A 23,016-nucleotide genomic window follows, 5' to 3' on the forward strand; every position below is an offset into this window, starting at 1 on the left:
CAAATATTTCATTAATTAATGTGTTTTTTCCTCTTTACCAAGATTTTACAACATTATTATTTTTTATTTTTCGTTTTTGTTGTTTTATTGAATATTTATTGTGTATGTTTATATTTATACACATACGTAAATACACATATACTGTATACATTATATATATATATATATATATATATATATATATATATATGATGTTTGTCAAATTTTGAATTTCAATAAAGGGAAAAATTTAAATGAATACATTTAAAAACAATTTAATGAGAATTTATTTTCATATGTTAAAATATATCTTGCATACACACTTTAGCCTCCTAAATTTAAAATCTCACAAGATTAAAAAATCATTTTACACAGGTGTGCTTCTTAAAAAAAGCAAATTATCTTTTAAAGACTTTCATTCATAAAAGGTGCACAGGCAGCTATTATTTATTTATTATTCATTTAAACAATTTATTGACTTCTAATCATATTCATTAACATTAAGACTTTGTTTATTTTCCAAGAACTGTATTTAAAGAATGTATATTCTGTAAAAGCACGATAACAGTGTCCATTATAGTTCATAATTCAGTAAATGTGTGTGTTGTGGGTCATTTGCTGTGCGTTGGGCATTTCTGAGCGTAGAGATCATATTCTCTGTATAGGACGTATCGCTTCAGTCGGTCTGGCAATGGAAGGAAACTCATGAAAACTGGAGCTCTCAAGCGCAGTCGACCCAAACAAGCTCTGATCTTCAGCCGGGAGAGATGCTGCAGACTGCGCACGCTCTCTGTCAACACACACACTCAGATATGAATATATGAAAACAAAGAAAATGCAGTTTCATGCACAAGTCAAAAGAAAAGGGTTCATTTATTTTGTATTTGGAAAATAAAGCTTATTTTAAAACCAATTATTTTTTTGCATAGACATTTTCAGGACAATTAAGCAGTTTTTTGTCATTTTCAATTGTGATTCTCATTTTAAAGTAATTTTTTCCCCCTATTTAAATCAGCAATGAAAATGAAATGAAACAATGAAAATATGCAACAATGAAAATATAAAATATACAAACAAGTATTCACTGTAACAATTTACAGTAGTATTATTATATAAAGTATAATATAATGAATATCTATTTTTTTATTGAATTTTTTTAAATAATTGTTTTATAATTGTTATTGTACAAACCTTGAATTTAGCTGTAATTTTTCATTTTAAAATATATTATTTAAAATAAAACATATTCAATACACATATACAATATATACAAATACAATAATAATGTGAACAATTTACAGTAATTACTATTATTAATAGTAATAACAATAATATATAATACTATTATTATACAAGGTATAATATAATGAATATCTATTATTATTAGTAGTAAATAAATAGCTATTGTACAAACCTTGTAAATTTCAATTTAAGCAATTTTTCACTGCATTACATTTCTTATAAATCAGCAGTAAAAAACATACAATACAAATTTGATATGTATATAAATAATTAAATAAATATATATGCGTGTGTGATATAATTAGAAAATTTGTATTGTATGTTTTTACTACTGACTTGCATAAAAAATGTGTGTATGTATATATATATATATAGAGAGAGAGAGAGAGAGAGAGAGAGAGAGAGAGAATATATTATTATCATTATTATCATGTACAAACCTTGAATTTTGCATATTTCAGCCCACTGTTTTTGCTCCATGAGCAAAGCCTTCAGTTTGGAGCAGATGGTCACATGATCTACGTAATCCAGCATGATGCGGACCACGTTTCCTGTGAGATGCTTCAGCCACGAGACCGACATGAACTCACAGAACTGCAGGGAGAGGAACAGAGCGTTCAAAACACACACAACACATTTAATCAGACAGCAAACTCTATGAAATCAATCACCAGGGTGTCTTTAATGACAGTATCACTCCAGCCCTCAAAACCACTCGGCACATGAGATCCCTCCCCGTACGAGCAGTCGAAGCATCTCTCCACGTCGTAACCATAGTTACACAGCATCCGCAGCACCACCTCGTCCCTGAGGGCGTACTGTAGGGCCGAGGGGAAGTGAGTGGTGTTCACCCGGCAGAAGTAATTCACGTTGGCTCCATGTCGAAGTAAAGTGTCGATGAGCTCGTAGTTGCCCAGACGCAGCGCCACCTGGAGGCATTTGACGGGGTCCTGGTTGGGCATCGCTCCGGCCTCCAGTAAAACTCTGGCGGATGCGATGTCGTCATTGGACACGGCGAAGTAAAGCGCAGACTGGCGTTTGTCATCATAGTTACGCCGAACCCATGGATGAAGCATGAAGTTGGGGTCGTACCCGGCGTCGAGCAGCATCTCCAGACAGTGTGTGTGTCCGCCAGCCGCTGCTGAGTGAAGAGGACTGATCCCACTGTCGTACACTGCGTCCAGCGTCGTGATGGGTATCAGGAGAGCCAGAGCCCTGCGCACACGTCACGTCAGTTATACAGCGCTTTATACAATACAGATCTTTACAGTGATGGTGTATAGGGTGACCAAGCTTTTTCAGTTTTGGCTCCCAAGTTGTGGAACAGTACTTAAAAATAGAAATTAAGTCTCAGTTGAAAACTTTTTAACTTCTGAAGAACACGTGCAAATAGAAAAAACATCATCAGTTTGACAACACATGTTTCTGTATTTGGTTGCGTTGTGAGTATTTGCAGCACGTGTTTTCTTTTCTTAATGCAATTACACTCTAAAAAATGCTGGGTTGTTTTAACCCAATTTTGGGTCAAATATGGACAAACCCAAATTTTGTGGTTAAATTTTTACATTACATTTTTAACCCAACATTTGGGTTTGTCCATATTTGACCCAAAATTGGGTTAAAACAACCCAGCATTTTGCAGAGTGTATCGTTTCTGGGATAATAATATATACATTCAAAAGTTTGAGGTCAGTATAAGATATATTTTTTTAAAGTAACGACAGTAAAGACGTTTATAGTGTTACAAAAGATTTCAATTTCAAATAAATGCAGTTCTTCTAAACTTTCTATTAATCAAAGAATCCTGAAAAATAAAATGCATCACGGTCTCCAAAAAATAAAAAAAAAATAAAAAATTAAGCAGCAAAAACTGTTCAAGCATTGATAATAATCAGAAATGTCAGCATATTAGTATAGTTTCTGAAGGATCATGTATTATCAGGGTTATGTATTATGCACTCCACCATGCAAAAGTCTAGGGTTTAGTTTACCAAATAAATCAATGCTTCGTTACATTCACTGTCATAGAAGAAACCATGTGTGTGTGATATGATTGACACTAACTTCACGTGTCCACGATGGGCCACTCTGTGTATGGGAAGGTGTCCGGTGTGTTTGGGGATGTTGGCATCAGCCCCGTACTCCAGCAGTAATGATATGACATCCGGGTTTCCGGAAGCACACGCCTCAAACAGGATCGTTACGCTATCCTGAGCCTGAGACTCGACGTCAGCGCCTGAACACCAACAGAAGCTTTTATTACACACATGTTTGGTATGGAGGACCAGGAGTGCCACTTAAAAATAAAATGAAGAATCAATTTATCAATTTAATAATTCAAACATAAAAATGTATATAAATAAATCACTTTTAAATGGACAAATTAATAGACATTTTTAAAGTTGTTTATTTGATTTGTGTTTTTAAATGTATTTTAATAAAACAATAAATAAATAAAAACATTTTAAATGTATGAATAAATAGATTCTGTCGGGTCAAAAGAAATTGTGCATTGTTAAAAGTTACACTTTTGCTTTAAAATACAGATTTTATTTGCGGAAATAAAACACATTTTAATATATTTTAAGGAAAGACACTACAACCAAAAAACATTGTTTTTCATGAACTGGTCAAGTTTGAGATTTTGCTTCCATTACATGTCTTTTCAGACTAGTGGAAAGAAAACATCCAAAATACACAAAACACATTCACATCATGTGTGAAATAAAATAAATTTCTTCTCTAAATGTGACAAAAAAAAAGAAAAATCATCAAGTTAAACTAAATAAAAATGAGGAATGTTGCCACTGGGAGAAATAAAAAAGTTTAAGTTTTTTATATTTAGTCAGTTAACGTTTATTTTATTTCAAGTAAATGCCACACATTGCTTTTCAAACCGCAGATAAAGAGTGCTAGTTATTTTAGTATGATTACGACACTATTATAGTTTTTATTAATATTCTGAATTACTTTTATTTTTAGATTGTCCAGCTTTTTAAATTGTAGTTAAAGTTTTAGCAATGTTGTCGTGTTTTTGTCATTTTTATCATTTTTATACAGTTTTTATTATTTTCAGTTTTTGTTATTTTAGTTAACTTTTATTTTTATTATTTTAGTGAACTCTAATAACCCTGGGCTGCATCCCAGCTCCCCCCTGACCTCTGAACTCTGATAACCCCTGACCTCTCCGGAGAAGCGTGCGCGTGATCTCCAGGTGTCCCGCCTGCGCAGCTAATGCTAACGGGGTCAGGCCGTAGGAGCTTCTGGGGTCAGGATGAGCTCCGCTCTCCAACAGCAGATCCACGAACTCGTCCAGGCCCAGGCGAGCAGCTTCGTGCAGGGCAGTCCTGCGGTGCGCCCCCTCCTGGTCAACTCTCGCGCTGAAGCTGAGCAGAAGCTTCGTCATGTCGTAGTGCTTATTTCTGATAGCTGCGGGAATAAAAAACTGAACATAACTAAACTTAAATCATGAAAGCAGGCTTTTTAAAGGGCACCTATTATGCAAAATTCACTTTTACATGGTGTTTGAACATAAATGTGTGTCAGCAGTGTGTGTGTACACAACCATCCTATAATGATAAAAATCCACCCAGTGCTTTTTTTTTAAAATCCCCATAAATCATAAGCACCGTCTCAGAACAAGCCGTTCACAGATTCTTGGCAAAGGGACGTCACTTTGCACAAGCCCCGCCCACGACTGTTGATTGACACTACAGTTTTAGTGTATCCCTCTAACAAAACGGGTTTTTGTCTTACCCTGATTCACTATGGTAAGCCTATTATAAGTGTTTTTAGACCGGTCGGAATGGTTTTGGTAGGAAATTGTGTACATGCGTCCCTCGCCTGTGTGTCTCATCATATCTGTAAATAGAGTAAAGTTGCTCGGCTGCTTTGCTGTGTGTCTGGTGTGTGTTAATGAGTAAATCTACAGTAACATCTTCAGCTAGACAACTTGAGTTCCTTTCATCTAAACTGGTTATATCTCTGAAGCCTAGCAGTGAATGCTTTATGAGCAGTATGATAATCTATATCTCTTTTTTAGTTATGAAAAATAATCATACACATTTACCAAAATAATGTTCTTCTGAAAAAGGCATGCAGTTTTGTTTTTTTGATCCCATACTAGAGGGCCAGAAGTTAAAATAATAGTCAACTTTATTAGAGTCCACATGACATACATATACATATATACATATATATATATATATATATATATATATATATATATATATATATATATATATACATATATATATATATATATATATATATATATGTGACCCTGGATCACGTCACCAGGCTCGAGTCGCACGGGTATATCTGTGGCAATAGCCAACAATACATTGCATTGTATGGGTCAAAATTATCGATTTTTCTTTTATGCCAAAAATCATGAGGATATTCAGTAAAAATCATGTTCCATGAAGATATTTTGTAAATTTCCTAAATATATAAAACATGTATTTCTGTGAGTGAATGCAGCACAATCGTGAACATAAATGCACAACTTTAAAGGAGATTTTCTCAATGTTTAGATTTTTTTACACCCTCAGATTCCAGATTTTCAATAGTTGTATCTCGGGCAAATATTGTCCTATCCTAACAAACCACACATCAATGGAAAGCTTATTTATTCAGCTTTCAGATGATGTATAAATCTCAATTTAAAAAAAAAAAGACCCATGTCGCTGGTTTTGTGGTCCAGGGTCACATGTATATATATATATATATCTCGTTTGTAACTCCAGTTGAGGAGTGTTGTTCTCTAACCTACGACGAGCGGAGAGTCCTCCTCCTGGTCCAGGCTGTCTGCACTGCTGCCTTTGTCCAGCAAGAAACAAGCGTTGTCCAAAAGACCCTTTTCCACAGACAAGAAGAGAGCGGTCTTTCCCCGCCGAGTCTTTCTGTGCTTCGCATCCTCAGGAGAGGCTGAGGAAGAGTTGAAATCACAGTTACTCCTGTCCTGAGATGAGGAGTAAAACACAATACTGATTCGAAATGATGTGCCTCCTCACGACAAACCCGTAAACGTGATCTGAAGGATGTTCTGGTTGTTCTGTACGGCGGCCTCGTGTAAAGGCACGAAGCCTGTGTCGTCCTCTTCGGAGAAAGCCTGCTGATGGACACACAGCTTACGGAGAGTGTTTTCATCTCCTGAGAAAGACATTAGCAAACAGAAGTAGATCAGGTATACAGACCCTTTCCAAAAAATTAGGTGTAATGTAATATTCTTATTTTTTGAAATCCTGTTTTCGTGGGTTTTATGAGCTGGAAGCCCAAATTATGTACAAATAAACAACTAAATACTTGAAATCCTTTAAGTTGTGGGCCCTGAATCTATAATCTATGGAAGTTTAACGTTTTGAATGGAATTATGGAAATAAATAAACTTTTCCATGATATTCAAATTTTTTGGAAAGGGTCTGTATTAGTGAACATCATGGCTACTGCTAGACAAGCACCACACCAACACAAACTACCATAAACCTGCACACATTACACTCACTTACTGTTTAAATGTGATGATAATAATGGTAATATTCAAGGCAAATGAAGATGTCAATCACTCATAAATAGACTAAAAATGATTATTTATGAAAATAGTATTTATAATGGAACCATTTTGGAATATTAAGGTAAATATATTTTGCTTAATTTATATAACTAGTGCAAAATGCCCGTGCAAAATCAGTTTTTGTGTGTGTTTTTAGTAATTGTTGGTTTCTAACCTTCTAAACCAGGGGTGGGCAAACTACGGCCCGTTAGGCTGTTTAATCCGGCCCGCCGAGTATTTAAAAAAATTGTCTTAAGATCGCATTAATTTTGCCTTTTTTCTTGCAATACTTTGCGTTATATATATATATTGCGTTGCATATATTTGACAATCGGAATATCAGATATTGCATGCCATAGCTAACAAATGTAAAAAAGGAAAAATGACATAAAAGCAGATCATCATTCATTCAGCGCTGTTGTGGCTGCGGTGTGTCACGTAACAAGCAATGACGCGTCACCATGGAAACCAAACAGACAGCGACTTAAGCGCATAGACTTGTTGCACGTTAATGTTTTTTCCTTTTTTGGAAACTCACAGAGAAAAAAAATGTTTGGTAACCGCTTGCACACCTTAGTTTTTCCTTTGATTTGTCTGCTATTTAGTTTCTTTGCTCCTCTGGATTTGTGGATGTATCCTGACTGATTCCGTTTACCGACCTTTATCGCCCGGCTTTCGACTACGCTCCCCTGTCTGCCATGTACAGAACCCGTTTTTTTTTTCATTAAATGTTCTGATCTGCCTTTGCTTTTTATGTTTTATTTTATTATTCTTAAAATAAATTTGTATATTCGTTTATTTCGTTTTTTTCCACAAATGTATGACTTTTGGAAGTGCAAATTGCCATGCAGTTTTAATAAAGTTGAATTAACGTAACCTGTCATTTTTACTCTTCTAAGTGTACACTTGCAGGTGTTTTGTTTCTAATTTACTGTTAGGCCCATTAAATAATAATAAGGATAAACAATATTTAAAAAGTATAGGCTATAATTATCTAACATCTGACTAATTAAAAATTAACATCAAGACATAACAGTCCCATCTCTTTCCCAATAGCATCACCTACCCATCCAAAACTCTGACTTTTAACCCTTTCGTGTTCCCAGCATACCTGTATAACTTCTCTTGTGGGGTGAGACCTATCCTGTCCTTGCAGGTTTGCCCAATAGTTGGCGGTCAACTGTTCCCTTCTTAATTGCAGAGGCATCTCACCCATTTCCACCTGTATTGCCACTGCCGGTGACGTATGAAACGCCCCAGAACATATTCTTAATGCTTGTGCTTGTACAACATCCAACTTGGCCAATGTGGTTTTAGCTGCATCTCTGTATCCCCCCACCCCTAATCCTAAACCTACCAATACTAGGGGGGGTAATAATTTGGCAGGAGTCAAAATTCGGCACGACACCGGCCCTCTGTCAAATTTTTAAAACCCAGTGTGGCCCTTGAGCCAAAAAGTTTGCCCACCCCTGTTCTAAACCTTCTAAAAATGATATATTTAACGATATCTTTTGCATTTCTCATCCAAACAACGTCAAACTTGGCACTGCACTTACTCATGCCCGTGGCAAGACACCTGTCGAGTTTGAAATCCATCGGACTAACGGTTCGAGAGATATGCGAGTAACAGACATACACACAGACAGACAGACACACAGACAGACAGACAAGACGTTTCTGTAATTTATAGATAGATGATTGACAATTAAGTACATCTTTCCAAAAAAAATCTGTAATGATCATATTTGTTGAACTGCTTTGATTTCATCTTATTTAAATTAAAGAAGTATTCCAGTATTTTTATATAATGCAGAACAAATGTCTTATTTGTTCTGTGTTATATAAAAATACAACAAAAACAACAACAATAGCAATAATAATAAAAATGTACAGTAAGTTTAAAATAGGTAAAACAATATTTGCATCACAATACAAAAAATCTTAATGCTCTCTTTATTTTAAGCCGGTTTTACTTATATAGTTCAGAAATGTATTTATTTTATTTAAATCAAATATTTTTTTACTTTAATCCTTTTTATTCATTTATGTAGTTCTTTTTTATTTAAATCTAATTTTATTTATTTATTATTTAAATAAAAATGTATTTTAATTTGTTTGAATTGATTGTTCAATATATATATATATATATATTTATTTTTTTATTTTTTTATTAACTAAACTAAACTAAATTAAATGGTATTTGGCATGAAAACATTGTTACAATTTATTTATTTTTTGGATTCTGGTGTGAATATAACCAGGATATGTTATTGTGTGATTCACCCATTCATACCATGCTTTATTGCATTGAATATCTTCTCTCTCTCAGAGCTGATCTGAATAATCCTGCAGACACAAATACAGCACATCTCATTCCAGTATCAGCAACATCAGTGACTCTGAAGTGACGGACAGCAGAGAGTGTGTGTGTGACCTGACGTCAGCAGACACAGACTTCTTCAGCTCGGTTCGCTTGTGTCGCTGCCGGAGACTCTGTTCGATCATGAGTTGAGTCGCAGAATCGTCGTCAGAAATCCCTCCGGATGTTTCCAAATCCATGACACTGTGTGTATGGATGTTGATGAGGCAGATCTCCTGTGAATCCGGTCCAGAAAAAACCTGCGATCTGCAACACACACACTGAAAACTGAATTACACCACGTGCAAGTCTAAAACTGAACATGAGCAAATCAATGTGATGTTTAAATGCTTTAATGCATGTCAAAGTCTGTCAATATCATGACATACAGGCCTAGCACAATAATCATAAGCAGTGTGTGTAGCTTCAAAAGTTAACACATTCAGACAGCTTCAAAATGTCATTTTCATGTTACCTTTTTCTGACCGCTAGTGTTGTTGTTTGCCGTCTGTGGTTTGGGGGGTCGGGTCGCATTGACTGCATGCTAGGTTATTTAGGTCAGAGTTCTTCTATAAATACCGGATCATGCGACACAGAAGGAGACTTTAGTGCAGGGCTTTCAATCTTTCCAACACTGCTTATTTAAATTAAGTTTTATTTATTTATTTAGTTTGATCAAATTTATTATATTAATTTAAATAAAATTGTATTTTCTTTTAAACATTTTTTATTTAAATATTTTTAATTATTTAATTTTATTCAAATGTATTCATTTAAATACATTTTATTTTAATAAAAAAATATTAGTTTAGTTTTTTTTTTTTTATTTGAATCAAATGTTTTAATTTAAATCACATTTATTTTAATTATATTTACAGGCCGTGCAGAATTATTAGGCACGTTGATTTTCTGATCATATTTTATTCCCAGGAACATTTTGCCAATTCCAAACCATATTAATCTTAATAACTACTATTAATTTTGTATTTAATCATTTATAAGTGACATATAATTGTTCATGAAGGCTGGAAATGAAAAATGCCTTATTTTCAGGTGTGAAGAATTATTAGGCAAGTTTTCTTTTTCAGATAAAATAAGCCAAAAAAGAGATTTAACTAAGACTGAAAAGTCAAAAATTATTAAATCCCCATGAGAAGAATGCAATACTAATGCAATACTAGAGATTGCAGTTAAGGCATGACCATTGGACAGTGAAATGCTCATTGGGTCAGCAGGGTCAGACAAAAACAGGTGGAGAAGAAAAGACATATGTTAACTGCAAAAGAATTAAGAATTAAGGTGAATAATTAGGTGAATAATTAAGTGTGAAACCATCAGGAACCCTTTAGTCTTCAGCGCCACCATTTTCCAGAACTCCAACCTACCTGGAGTCTCCAGAAGAGCAAGGTGTCAGGATCTCAGAGACTTAGGTTAGGCAAAGAATCCTAAAAAATGACCCCCACTTAAAGAGCATCTTGCAGGTTAGAAGACCCAACAAGTCAATGTATAGAAAAATAATGTAGGAACTAGATTTTCTTTTAAAAAAAATTATAAATACGCTACAGTGGCTTCTGGAGTCGTTTTTGTGAGAAAATTTTACTTCCGCATCTGAAAATGGGCGTGACGGGCGTGACGTAGCACGAGGGAGAGCGGTCGATTCAAACAACAGGGAAAAATGGATCGCAATGACATTTCGGACGCTGAGGAAATTGTTGACGGACCACAGCCATACAATTATGAGCCTGCTAGGCTGCCAAGAGAGCAGGGACAGGCCAGGATTAATGTTAGACAGAACATATTGGAACTTACAATAACAGAAACTAAGCTTTGATCAGGCGTTTGTCATGCTCATTAATATCCGCCCAGACTAACATTACGTGATATAACTTAGCGGTTTCTCATCGAGAGACAGAGAGATATTTATTCCTGATACATTTTTTGTTCCATAGGTGCTTGTGTGGGGAATGCGAGGCAATGTTTACAGCTGAGGAAAGTCAGTGTTGCAGGGAGGTGGATGCATACTGGGCCTTAGTGGAAAATGCCAAACTTCCATGGTTGCAGTTAGTGTTACTACAGTAAAGACATGGTGAATGTTGCTGATCTGTGGACACTGGATAGTTCGTTCATTCATTGCATGTTCATGTTTATTCATGGTTTCCACGTCAGCGCTGTTTGATCCGTTAATAACGGAGAAATGTGAATATTTCTCACTAGATCTCGCAGCGATGTTATTACTAATGTGGCGAATTCAAATGCTTTATTTACTGGTGTAACGAGGTTCAACAGTTATGGGAAGAAGGAGGCGGGAACCGGCGAACATTCAACATTTTAATGATAAAAATAAACCAAATACAAAATGAAAGTAAAAGCCAGCAGCCCCTCACGGACGACTGCTGGCCACACAAAACAGAAACAAAACACAACATAAAATCAGGCCTGTCCTCTCTCGCTCTTCACTGTCGTCGCTCCTCCTTTATGCTTCCGCTCCTCCGTGAGAGATTCGAGACCGGTGCGTCTCGCAGGTGTCGCTCATCAGAGTAATCACGCCACCGGCCTCATACCGCTCTCTCACGGCCCTCGGCCTCGTCCTGCTCGCCACATACCCCCATCGCCCCTCGCAGGCCGGGGGGTACCCACGAGACTGCGCTCTACTCCCCCCCCTCCCCCTCCTCCGGGGAGACCGAACACGGCGGCTGCGGTACCTGGGGGTCAGGGGCGTGTCTAGAGCATTTTCAGTGGGGGGGCCATGCTGGGGCACTGCCTCCAAACGGGGTGGCCGCCAGTGACCAAAAAAAAAAAAAAAACTAAATTCTACAGCATATTACGTAAATCCTATTTATATTATTATTTTATTTTTAACTTGAATAAAGTTACTTGTAACAAATGTAGTAATAAAGCACATGTCATCCCTGTATATATCCATTAAGTTAAATTTGAGAGCCAGTGTTTATTATTTTTAGTGTTTCCATAAAACTAACAAGTTTATAAAATAAAAGCAATTTTAATAATGAGCAATTTTAAAACCCCAGAAGCAGAAACAATGTCAATTATTTTCTTTTAATAAGTAGTTTGGCCATTACAATATACAGTAGTTTTATTCACAATCTCTTTCAAATAATAAATAAATAAATCCCCCCACTGTAATAATTCAAATGGTTTGGCAAAAACATCTTAGTGTTTCATTCAACATTTCTTTCATATTAATTTACAAAAAAGCTGAGTAACACAGAGTTAAAGTTTTAGCATTGTAACAGTTTAAATGAAAACACCACAGTTTAAAAATAAAATATGGAACCATTACATTGTGCTCTGCTAATATATTAAAGAACAGTCTTTAGTTTAGAAACAATAATACCTGCCAACTTTTGAGTTTAGCTTGGAGTGAGGGGGGGGGGGGAGGGTATATAATGATTGTCACTAACATTTTAGTAACTAAACTGAATTGTATTAGGTTTAGTGACAACATGTTACAATGTTTACATGGTACAATTTCTGGTAAGCTACGCTTTTTTATTATTTCAATTCAATTATTGTGATTTGATTTAATATTGACTCATTTGGATAAATATTAGGTAGGCTACACAAGATTATTTTTTCTCAAGAAAAAAACAACTCACCTATGAGCCCTGTCAGCTGGTAGTAGGCTATTATTTAAGGTTAAAAACAACTCAAATTAAATATAATGCATTTTTTTATTATAATAACAACTTTATTTAACGATACAAGTAAAAATATAATAAATATGTAATATAGAACACATATTTAGCTAAATACTCTCTATAGCTATTTTTTTCTTGCCAACTATGTGCTAACTTATAGCATAGGCTATATTATGTTTATTAAATGGCTTTCCTGAGGTAAATGTGACATAATTGTTCTCCAGCTATGTTTTTGACCTCTTCACACTGATGAAAAACACTGATTGATCGATATTATGTATGAGGAATATACATTTCGGTAAGTTGTACTGTATCTTTCAGTGTTCATTCATGTTTTTTTACTATTATTAGCTAGTAGATATGATCGGTTCACGTCACATTTACAAGCGCCAAAACGGTATTTATTGTTTGAATTTCGTAATAAAATTGACAGAATCTGAGAGCTGAGTTTTTTATATCATAAAGTAACTTGCTCTGTTTAGTCTGTCGGTCTCCGTGGCCTCTTTGCTTCGCGATTTTTCTGTGCGTGTGAAAACTGCGTGTGTCTCACAGTGAATGCGTGAGAGTTGGCAGCTCTAGCAGAAAGAGAGGAAAACAGTCGAAAAAGAAAGAAGGCAGACCTCAACTAAAACAGCTGGAACTTCTGGAACTAAAACTTCTGTTTCGGTGGTGACTGGCAGCTCTGTTTGGTGTCTTGACTTCACACTCTTGATTGATAAAGTAAAAGTCCAAGTCCGCGATGACCGTTGTTTCTCTGGCGCTGCACTTCTTTGAATCGCGAACTTCAGTAGAGTCTATAAACTGATTGGCCGTAAAATGAACCAATCACAAGACATCTATAGGGGGGGCACCTGGGGTGGCCAATCGAATTTCAGGGGGGGCCGGTGCCCCCCCTGGCCACCACGTAGACCCGCCCCTGCTGGGGGTATGGACAGACGAGGCGAGAGAAAAGGAGACGGAAGCATGAGGAGCGACAGAGACGAGAGAGGGGAGAGAGAAAAAAAAAAAAATATATATATATATATTAGTCCGGTTCCCACAACGCGCTGCCATCTGGCCCTGCACCAGCTGGGCGATCTTCTCCGCGGTGCCTGGCGGTGGGGCTGGATAGCCCTCGGTGGACGGCACGAGACTCCTCCGCCGCCTGTTGGACGGCGACGGCTCCTTCGGATACGGGCAGACGGCAGGAATCCCCCGTTCCCTGCTCCTCCCCATCATGGCGGACGACAGCAGGCTCCGGCCCACGGCGAACGGCGGCGACTCCTCCTCTCCCTCACGGACGGCAGCCGTCCCTCCAGCACCCAGGCGGCCAGCAGCGAGCTTGACCGTCCCCCCGGCAACTCACTCCAGCGCACCGCCTCGAGCGTCCATGGCGACGGACTCTGCTCACCATGCTCGATGGCACCGCGGATTCCCCACAGCGGCGAGGGCTCTTTGACAGCGCGTTCCTCCTTCTTCCCGGGTTTCGGCACCAATGTAACGAGGTTCAACAGTTATGGGAAGAAGGAGGCGGGAACCCGCGAACATTCAACATTTTAATGATAAAAATAAACCAAATACAAAATGAAAGTAAAAGCCAGCAGCCCCTCACGGACGACTGCTGGCCACACAAAACAGAAACAAAACACAACATAAAATCAGGCCTGTCCTCTCTCGCTCTTCACTGTCGTCGCTCCTCCTTTATGCTTCCGCTCCTCCGTGAGAGATTCGAGACCGGTGCGTCTCGCAGGTGTCGCTCATCAGAGTAATCACGCCACCGGCCTCATACCGCTCTCTCACGGCCCTCGGCCTCGTCCTGCTCGCCACAACTGGATCTCGCAGTTACAGTGTTGCTTGATCAGGCTCGCGCTGCACTGGTCCAAACTGATAAACGGTCCACACAAACACAATAACGAGTAGCTCAGTTTCGTTCCGCTTACATTGCGTTTGCCAGTTGATGTTGTGCTCGCGCCTACATCCGGCGGGAGAACCCGAAGATGCGTGCACTGAAGGAACCGCACCAGCTCTGAGTCTCACCCGGTTCTTACTTCGGTATCCCATGTTGAACTCCATCATATCGCCGGGACGATAATCCTCCGATCTGAAGTGAACGCTACACACGACCGCGTTTTCCGAAGCCGACGCGGAAGAGAAATCCCGTCTCTTCACCTGCACAAACCGCACCCAGGCACGAAAGATAGCACCGTCCTTTTTCTTGATAGGAAACCGGTGGACTCGATGTCCTGACAGGCTGGAGTTTTTGCAAGCTCCACAAACACAAAAATTTACCATGACGATGATAAATTGAAATACAAAAACAACTGAAAACACACTGACTCACGACCGCTCTTACTGAATACCAAGCTATTCTGCACTGAGCTGCGGCAGAGCACACACACATCTCCCTCGTGTGACGTAAAATGACGCGATGTTGAAAAAAAGCGGTTTGTACGAGCAGTCAAAGAAACGCTCACTTTATCTACTAAATTGGTGTCCTTATGTCGTTTTAAAACATTTTAAATCCTGCATTATCTTTTCATATGGTATTTTCATACACGATTATATATTCATTTAGATTTTTTTTTTACCTGCAAGATGCTCTTTAATAAGAATCACAAGCTGAAGTGTTGTGAAATACATGAAGACTGTTTTTTTATATGAATGGAAGACGGCCTTCATCACACCCTCTGGGCACTAGGCATACCAGGTTATGCCCTTTGGCCTGTCCAACGCTCCAGCGGTATTCCAGGGCTACATGAATGAGGTATTTCGGAACGAGTATTGCGTAAGTAGCTTACGCTTCGGGAAAGTTCTCTTTCTTCGAGATCTGAAGCCAAAAATTATCCTTAATTTTGCATTTATTGTCAACGCAGTGCAGCGGCAGGCAGACCAAAGCAAGCTGTATAAGCGTGCTCATTGGCTGCCAGGCGGCAACTGCTTAAGCCTACCAGTGAGCCCGGCGTGACGTCACACCCAATGAGGGCGCTTCGCGCCCTCCACACCCTTCTAACCGTCAAGAAGGGTGTGGCCAGTGTGTATATAAGGAGGGCTCACAGGCTGAAACTCTGGTTTTCATAGTCTGAAGCGCAAAGCTCGTGGCGCGTCACGGCAGGTTACGCAATACTCGTTCCCTCTTCTAGAGAGAACCGAGGTTACATTAGGTAACCGAGTACGTTCTCTTACGAGAGGTTCTCTCGTATTGCGTAAGTAGCTTACGCTTCGGGAACCCATTGTCAACGCTGTGCGCGCCGAGCATCCAACACATGAATCCCAGGGAGACCGGGGAAAAACATAACGTTGAAACAGGTGGCCGGTCGGGCCAACACCTGTACTAAGCACTTCACTTCACATATAAGATATATACATCAGTGTAAATGGTGTGGCCGGCAGCGCGGGCCCACACAGTGCATAAACACGTATAGGGAAAGGGAATAGAGCGGAAACACTGGTCTATTTGTGGAAAAGAATCCCTCCCCTGGTGCCAACCAGAAAAATAACCAGTATGTGGACGTAGTCTGCGCTTAAGCGACTGGGCAGCATACATGCCACTTATACTGATAACAGTTTAGCCTGCAGGGCGGGAACTTCCAGGTTATAAAACCTCACGAATGTAAATGGGGAGGCCCAGCCCGCCACCATACAAATATCGTGAATAGAAATTCCGCTGGACCAGGCCCACAAAGAGGCCATGCCTCTAGTGGAGTGGGCTCTGACACCCAAAGGACACTGCAGGTGTTTGGAGGCGTAAGCTGCTGCAATCGCATCCACTATCCACCTGGACAGGCTCTGTTTCGAGGCGGCGAGACCCTTGGTGCGTCCGCCAAAAGAAACAAAGAGCTGCTCGGACCGCCTGAAAGCGGCGGAACGCGTGATGTAAACTCTCAGCGCCCTTACAGGGCATAGGAGGTTATCACTGTCCCCGTTATCGGATATTGGCAGAGCCGAGAGGGAGATGATTTGTGCCCTAAAGGGGGTACCAATCGCTTTGGGAATATACCCGTGTCTCGGTCTGAGAATGACTTTAGAGTCATTCGGTCCGAACTCAAGACATGCAGGGCTAATAGATAGCGGGTGCAGATCCCCCACGCGTTTTACTGAAGACAGAGCTATCAGAAAAACAGTTTTGAGCGAAAGGTACTTTAAATCCACGGATTCAAGCGGTTCAAAGGGAAAAGCCTTCAGGGCCTCCAGGACCAAGGACAGATCCCAAATAGGAACCGAGGGGGGCCGCGGGGGATTCATCCGTCTAGCCCCTCTGAGGAAGCGGATAATAAGCTCGTTCCTTCCTATTGCCTGGCTGCGTGTCGTCTCAGCGAACGCTGCAATAGCCGCCACATACACTTTGAGCGTGGAAGGGGACCTGCCCTTGTCCAACAGCTCTTGTAGGAAGGAGAGCACCCGTGGGACCCCACATGCACGTGGATCCAAGCTCTTAGTAGCGCACCATTTAGAAAACACCGACCATTTAGACGCGTAGAGCCGTCTCGTGGAGGGAGCTCTAGACTGCGTGATCGTGTTCACGACCCCTTCTGGCAGGTCAACGGGTATCCGTTGATTACCCATGCATGCAGAGACCATCGTTCTGGATGGGGATGCCAGATCGATCCACCGGCTTGAGAGAGGAGATCCTTTCTCACCGGGATCGGCCATGGGGATGAGTGCGACAGAATCACTAGCTCTGAGTACCAGGTTTGGTTCTCCCAACGCGGGGCTATAAGAAGCACTGGGTGGTGCGTTTCCCTGATCCTCGTAATGACCTATGGTAACAGGGAGATCGGGGGAAAAGCGTACAACGGGAGGCTGGGCCATGTCTGGGCCAGCGCGTCCTCGCTTTTCGAGAAAAATTTCGGGCAGTGAGCATTGTCTTCCGACGCAAAGAGGTCGACCTCCGCTCTGCCGAACAGGCGCCAGAGAAACTGGACTGTCTGGGGGTGCAGGGACCATTCTCCCGGGGGAATGATGTCTCTGGACAGTCTGTCTGGACCGACATTCAGGTGGCCCGGCACGTGCGCGGCTCTCAGCGAGCGCAACGAACGGTGAGCCCACACGAGAAGGCGTTCTGTCAGCTTGCACAGGTTCCTTGATCTGACACCGCCCTGTCGGTTCACATAGGATACCACGGACGTGTTGTCTGAGCGGACTAGCACATGGTGATCCTGTATGAATGGGAGGAAGCGCTTGAGCGCGTTCTCGACCGCTATCATCTCCAAACAGTTTATGTGGAGGCATTTCTCCTGGTCTGACCACAGGCCAAAGACCGGTTTGCCCTCGAAAAGAGCGCCCCAACCTGAGGTGGAAGAGTCCACCGAGATAACTTTGCGGTGTGAGATGGCTCCCATTGTCACTCCCCGCTGGTACCAGTCGGCCGCTAACCAGGGCTTCAGTGCTGAAACGCAGCTCTGAGTCACTCTGATTCGGATGCCGCCGGAAGCCCAGGCTCTGTGAGGCACTCGGGCATTCAGCCAGCGTTGTAGCGGGCACATACGTAACAGACCCAGCTGAAGCACTGCTGCAGCTGAAGCCATACAACCCAGCATTCTCTGAAATGTCTTGAGAGGTGCGGTGCTGGCCGGCTGGAAGGACGCGGCCAGGTGTCGAATGCAGCGCGCGCGCTGTGTCGACAGGCGGGCCGTCATTGCCACAGTGTCCAGATCCAAACCCAGAAAAGAGGTTGATTGACTGGGCACTAATGAGCTCTTGGTCCAGTTGACCGTGAGCCCCAGGCTGTCCAGGTGGCTTAGAAGCACTGTTCTGTGGGCGATGAGTTCGGCCTCTGACTGTGCTAGACTTAGCCAATCGTCCAAGTAGTTCAGAATTCGCATTCCCCGACCCCTCAGGGGAGCGAGAGCCGTGTCCATGCACTTCGTAAATGTACGGGGTGCCAACGACAGGCCGAAAGGCAGGACGGTGTACTGATATGCCTGACCGTCGAAGGCGAATCTCAAGAATGGCCTGTGACGGGGTATTATCTGGATCTGAAAGTACGCGTCTTTTAGATCGAGAGATATAAACCAGTTCCTCGGGCGAATTTGCGCAAGAATTTGCCCGGTTGTGAGCATTTTGAACGGTCTTCTCATAAGAGCCTTGTTCAAACGTCTTAGATCCAAAATTGGTCTGAGAGCTCCGTCCTTCTTGGGAACGAGGAAATAACGGCTGTAAAAGCCCGACTCGCTCATAGAAGGGGAAACCGGCGCTCATAGCCCCTTTGCACAGAAGTGTAGCTATTTCTGCTCGAAGTAGATGTGCTACTTCTCCATTCACTCTCGTCTCGGTACGCGCCTGAAAGCGCAGGGGGCGGCGAGCGAACTGCAGAGTATAGCCATTTTTTACTGTGCTTAGCACCCATTCTGATGCGCCTGGAATAGCTTCCCACGCTTTTGAGTGTGACGCCAGGGGCAGAATGGCCTCCGGGCTCTGATCGCCGCGCGTTGCGGCCTCTTGGTGCTTAGATACGGCGGATCGCAAGCAGCGATAGCTGGCCCTTTTACACACAGTGTCCCGGTGGCTTGGACGGGGAACATATAGTGTGAGGCGCGAAGCGCGAGGGCGGCGTCGGGGGCGAATGTTCGTTAGTATGTGTGAGCGCTCGAGGGCGGGCACAGGACTTACATTTAAAACATGACCGGTCGTGAGAGGCCGTGTGACAGAGCGGGCAGTGAGTAGGTGTGGGCACGGTGAGGTGGACACGTGACCTACTTTTAACACTCGAGCGGCTTCTGCCTGCTTTGTGAGTGTGGGCTCTGTGAGAAACACGGGATTTATAGTGCTTGTGTGCAGGGGTGAACACGGAAACGTGGGCACATTCACTGCATTTGAAACACATACGGCGTGAGCCGTGCAACCAGACATTATGCTCATTTGAGATTTCTCTGGGTCGCCGTGAGAACGGTGGTTGCGCGCAGGCGAGCGGGTAGATATACCGGCTCGTTGACTGCGAAGTAAACATCTGCAGTAGCCGTGGCAACGGGGACTGACAGAGCGTGAAGCTTTGACAGTGGTCCAGCCGCAGCGGGACTTAACCGTCTTTTCTTCCCTCGTGTTTAGACGCTCATAAATACTCGAGCACCATGAGTAGGAGTGGTACGAGAGGCGGGTTCGTTTTCTGTATGTAAGAAAATCTGTCCGCGAGCTCGGAGAAGCGAACAGCATAAATTTTTATCTGCCGCGAGAGCCGGGATCGAACACGGGTCTCTAGCGCGAAAGCCTATGATTCTGCCACTGAACCTATGATTCTGCCACTGAACACACATTACCTTTCAGTTAGCGCGAGGATATAAGAGAGCGACCTCATGTTCGTTTGCAGGCGTGCGTGTATAAAAACAGGCTCGTTTACTGCAATAGTAATATTTCCAGCCGCCTGAACTTAAGAGGGGACTGAGAAATGTGTGAGAATTGGCGGTTTGTCCGGCCACAGCGGGACTAAAACACTCTCTCTCCTCTTTTCGCCGGTGAGTGAGGCGCGCGCGCTGAACGTTGCTTGTGACCGTCCGCTCTGTTATCCCTTGTGAACGGCGCAATCTGCGCGGCCCAACAAGGGGGAGAGCGGGCTCGCTTTCTGTATGTAAGAAAAGCTGGCCGCGAGCTCGGAGAAGCGAACAGCATAAATTATTAACTGCCACGAGAGCCGGGATCGAACACGGGTCTTTGGCGCGAAAGCCTAAGATTCCGCCACTGAGCCACAGGGGAGAATACAATAGCTTTCGGTTAGAGCGAGGATATAAGAGAGCGTAATGTCTTGTGACAGCGTTTGCTTGCAGGCGTGCGTGCATTTATAACAGGCTCGTATGCTGCGATATGAACAATTCCAGTCGCCTGAACTTAAGAGGGGACTGAGAAATGTATGAGAAATGGAGGTAGGTCCGCCCACAGCGGGACGAAAACACTGTTCTCCTTTTCGCCGGTGAGTGACGCGCGAGGACGGAGTAGCTTTCTTGTAACGTAAAGAGAGCTCCAAGACCGTCCGCTTCTGCCATCCCTTGTGAGCGGCGCAGTAGCGCGGCTCGAACAGAGGGAGGGTGTCTATCTCATTCGCCTCATCCCCTGACGCGGCGGCAGCACGGGCGAGAGCCGGCGGTTGAGCGGCCGGGAGGGGGGGGCGGAGAGGGCGAGAGAGAAGCTCGAGGGAGAGGTTCCGGCGAGCTCCTCAGTCACATCAGTCTCCGGTGGTCTCTGCGAGCGGCGCTTCTTCTTGCGCGGCCCGGCAGGGACAGGCGGAGCAACAGCTTGGTCGAAAACTTCAAGTCGAGCTCGCAGGGTCAACATTGAAAGTTCTTCGCACTCGGGGCAGCTGCCCGTAGAGAGTGCGGTGGCGGCGTGCTCGCGGCCCAGGCAGAGAGCGCAGAAGAGGTGGCGGTCTCCGTTGCTGAGCGGGGCGCGGCACGAGCCGCAGGAAAAACGAGGCATTTTGACAAAAACGCAGGGCGAACACACAGCAGTAATAAAAATAACAGCAGTTTGCAGGGCGAACACACACAGCAGTAATAAAAGGATATGTCGCCGGATAGCGTAGCAGGCATGGATGGCTGAAGGCGGCGAAGGCGGCCGGCTTCCTCAGGCGCTGTCCTAAGCTTGCTGGTCGCTGGTTTCGACGGCGGCGGCTTCTCAAGATCCAGCGATGCGAAGAGCTTCGCTGAAGACAAGAAAATCAGAGTTTCAGCCTGTGAGCCTCCTTATATACACACTGGCCACACCCATCTTGACGGTTAGAAGGGTGTGGAGGGCGCGAAGCCTGATCGAGGTCCCCAGTTTATATCCAGAGTGTGGCAAGCCTTTTTCAGACTCCTGGGAGTCACCGTAAGCCTCTCCTCAGGTTACCACCCTCAAACTAATGGCAAGATCCGGGAGATCGGGAGATACCTGAGATCATATTACCACCAGATATTCAAGATTCAAGCTGACCGTCGCCGTACTTCGACCCCGCAGTACCAACCGGGACAGAAGGTTTGGCTCTCAACCCGGGACATCCGCCTCCGCCTGCCTTGCCGTAAGCTGAGTCCTTGATATATTGGTCCTTTCACCATGCAGAGGCAGCTCAACGAGGTCACCTACAGACTCAATTTACCACCTCAATACAGAATTTCACCTTCCTTCCATGTGTCACTCTTAAAACCTCATACTGATCCTGTCACCTCTCCTCCCACAGATCCTGGTATATCTTTTCTGCTGAACACAAAAGAAGATATTTTGAAAAATGTCAGTAACCAAACAGTTGATGGACCCCATTGACTTCCATACTATCATGTTCAGCAGAAAATTTTTTTTGGCCGAACTATCCCTTTAATAATCACTGACATACCCAAGTGAAAGACAAAATATCTTAATAGCATTAATAATCAGTCACATTGTTCTAATTATTCAATAGGATACGTTTTTTTGGCTGTATTTGAATCTAACAAGCTGACGATTAGCTTATTAAACATAACAAGCTAGCAATCAGCGATAACTCGCCAACAGAATTCGAGCCACTTACCTCTATAATTAAAGATAAAATTCTCGTAGAAGAACTTGTATCCTTTCTCCAGCTTAGAAGATTTTACCTTGGAGTGTTCATTCACGAGTCGCACCACATCATCTTGACCAACTTTTGGGAGATGTGAGAGCGAAGTAGTCCAGCGATAACAGGCCGCCATGGTGAACGCAATAACTGGAAGATACAGTACACTGCTTCGCGGCTCCTTCCGGTAATCTATTGTTTTGTGATAAAGGCCTATTCAAGAGATACAAATGTTAAATAAAATATAAACAAGTTAAACAAAATAAACGTTCTTGCTCAGACCTGGATAGGCTCTGAGTTTCTGTCAGGTTGGTGTTGGACTTCTGGCTTCGGGTCAAGTCTCGAGCTCAGAGCTCTCAGCAAGTATGTTTTTTCCTATCCAAAACAAAGAGTATATGAACAAGTCAACTCATGAATGTTTTTAAGAGCTAGAACAGAACTGAATTCTGTTTGGTTTACTGATTCTGTTATTTTCCTGTTTACTACAGGAATGCCGCTTTAAAACAATCTGTATAGTATCAAGCGCTTTATAAATGAAGGTGATTTGACTATAACAAGAACCTTACAATGAACACAAATTTGAAAATCTCACTACAAATAATCCAGAATTTAAGACAAAAAATAATAATCCTACTCAGCCTGTTACACTTCCTCACACCTGAAACTGATCAAGTGAATCTCCTCACATTCTACACTCTAGTTTAGTCAGAGAATGTCTAATAGGAAAAGAATTGCCACTCTCTGGTTACTT

At 42.3% G+C, this 23,016-nt stretch overlaps 2 protein-coding genes across 8 annotated transcripts; both read right to left on the reverse strand.

Moving 5' to 3' along the window:
* Positions 1–238: 238 nt before the first annotated feature.
* asb14a (ankyrin repeat and SOCS box containing 14a) lies at positions 239–22,471 on the reverse strand. 7 transcript variants are annotated; one of them, XM_084100156.1, is made up of 10 exons: positions 22,309–22,471; positions 9,212–9,401; positions 9,069–9,126; positions 6,244–6,375; positions 5,992–6,150; positions 4,405–4,650; positions 3,286–3,457; positions 1,893–2,436; positions 1,662–1,815; positions 239–769 (listed from the first exon to the last, which is right to left on the reverse strand). In XM_084100156.1, exons 1-10 carry the CDS (start codon positions 22,320–22,322, stop codon positions 591–593), a joined length of 1,848 nt encoding a protein of 615 aa, XP_083956282.1. In that variant the 5' UTR covers positions 22,323–22,471; the 3' UTR covers positions 239–590. The 7 variants fall into 7 exon arrangements, with proteins under 7 accessions (XP_083956282.1, XP_083956280.1, XP_083956281.1 ...); XM_084100154.1 differs by lacking the exon at positions 22,309–22,471 and adding an exon at positions 9,610–9,818; XM_084100155.1 differs by lacking the exon at positions 22,309–22,471 and adding an exon at positions 9,610–9,818 and having other exon boundaries at positions 9,069–9,121; positions 9,210–9,401.
* On the reverse strand, positions 12,511–22,354 carry LOC311073986 (uncharacterized protein). Its single transcript, XM_084100151.1, has 3 exons — positions 22,242–22,354; positions 21,702–21,934; positions 12,511–21,401 (listed from the first exon to the last, which is right to left on the reverse strand). The coding sequence occupies exon 3, from the start codon at positions 19,919–19,921 to the stop codon at positions 16,322–16,324; it is 3,600 nt and encodes a 1,199-aa protein (XP_083956277.1). The 5' UTR covers positions 19,922–21,401; positions 21,702–21,934; positions 22,242–22,354; the 3' UTR covers positions 12,511–16,321.
* Positions 22,472–23,016: the final 545 nt, after the last annotated feature.

The sequence above is a fragment of the Abramis brama genome (assembly GCF_963993115.1).
Source record: "Abramis brama genome assembly, chromosome: 23".
Lineage (NCBI taxonomy): Eukaryota > Metazoa > Chordata > Actinopteri > Cypriniformes > Leuciscidae > Abramis > Abramis brama.

Bases quoted from the DNA above. Each gene is read 5' to 3' on its own strand.
- asb14a (XM_084100152.1), bottom strand. From the start codon at position 9,677: ATGCAGTCAATGCGACCCGACCCCCCAAACCACAGACGGCAAACAACA. The intron at 9,423-9,609 runs GTAACATGAAAA...GGTGTAATTCAG, and splicing joins ACACTAGCGGTCAGAAAAAG to TTTTCAGTGTGTGTGTTGCA. The intron at 3,458-4,404 runs GTCAGGGGTTAT...GTTGGTGTTCAG, and splicing joins GCGCACGCTTCTCCGGAGAG to GCGCTGACGTCGAGTCTCAG.
- LOC311073986 (XM_084100151.1), bottom strand. From the start codon at position 19,921: ATGCTGTTCGCTTCTCCGAGCTCGCGGACAGATTTTCTTACATACAGA.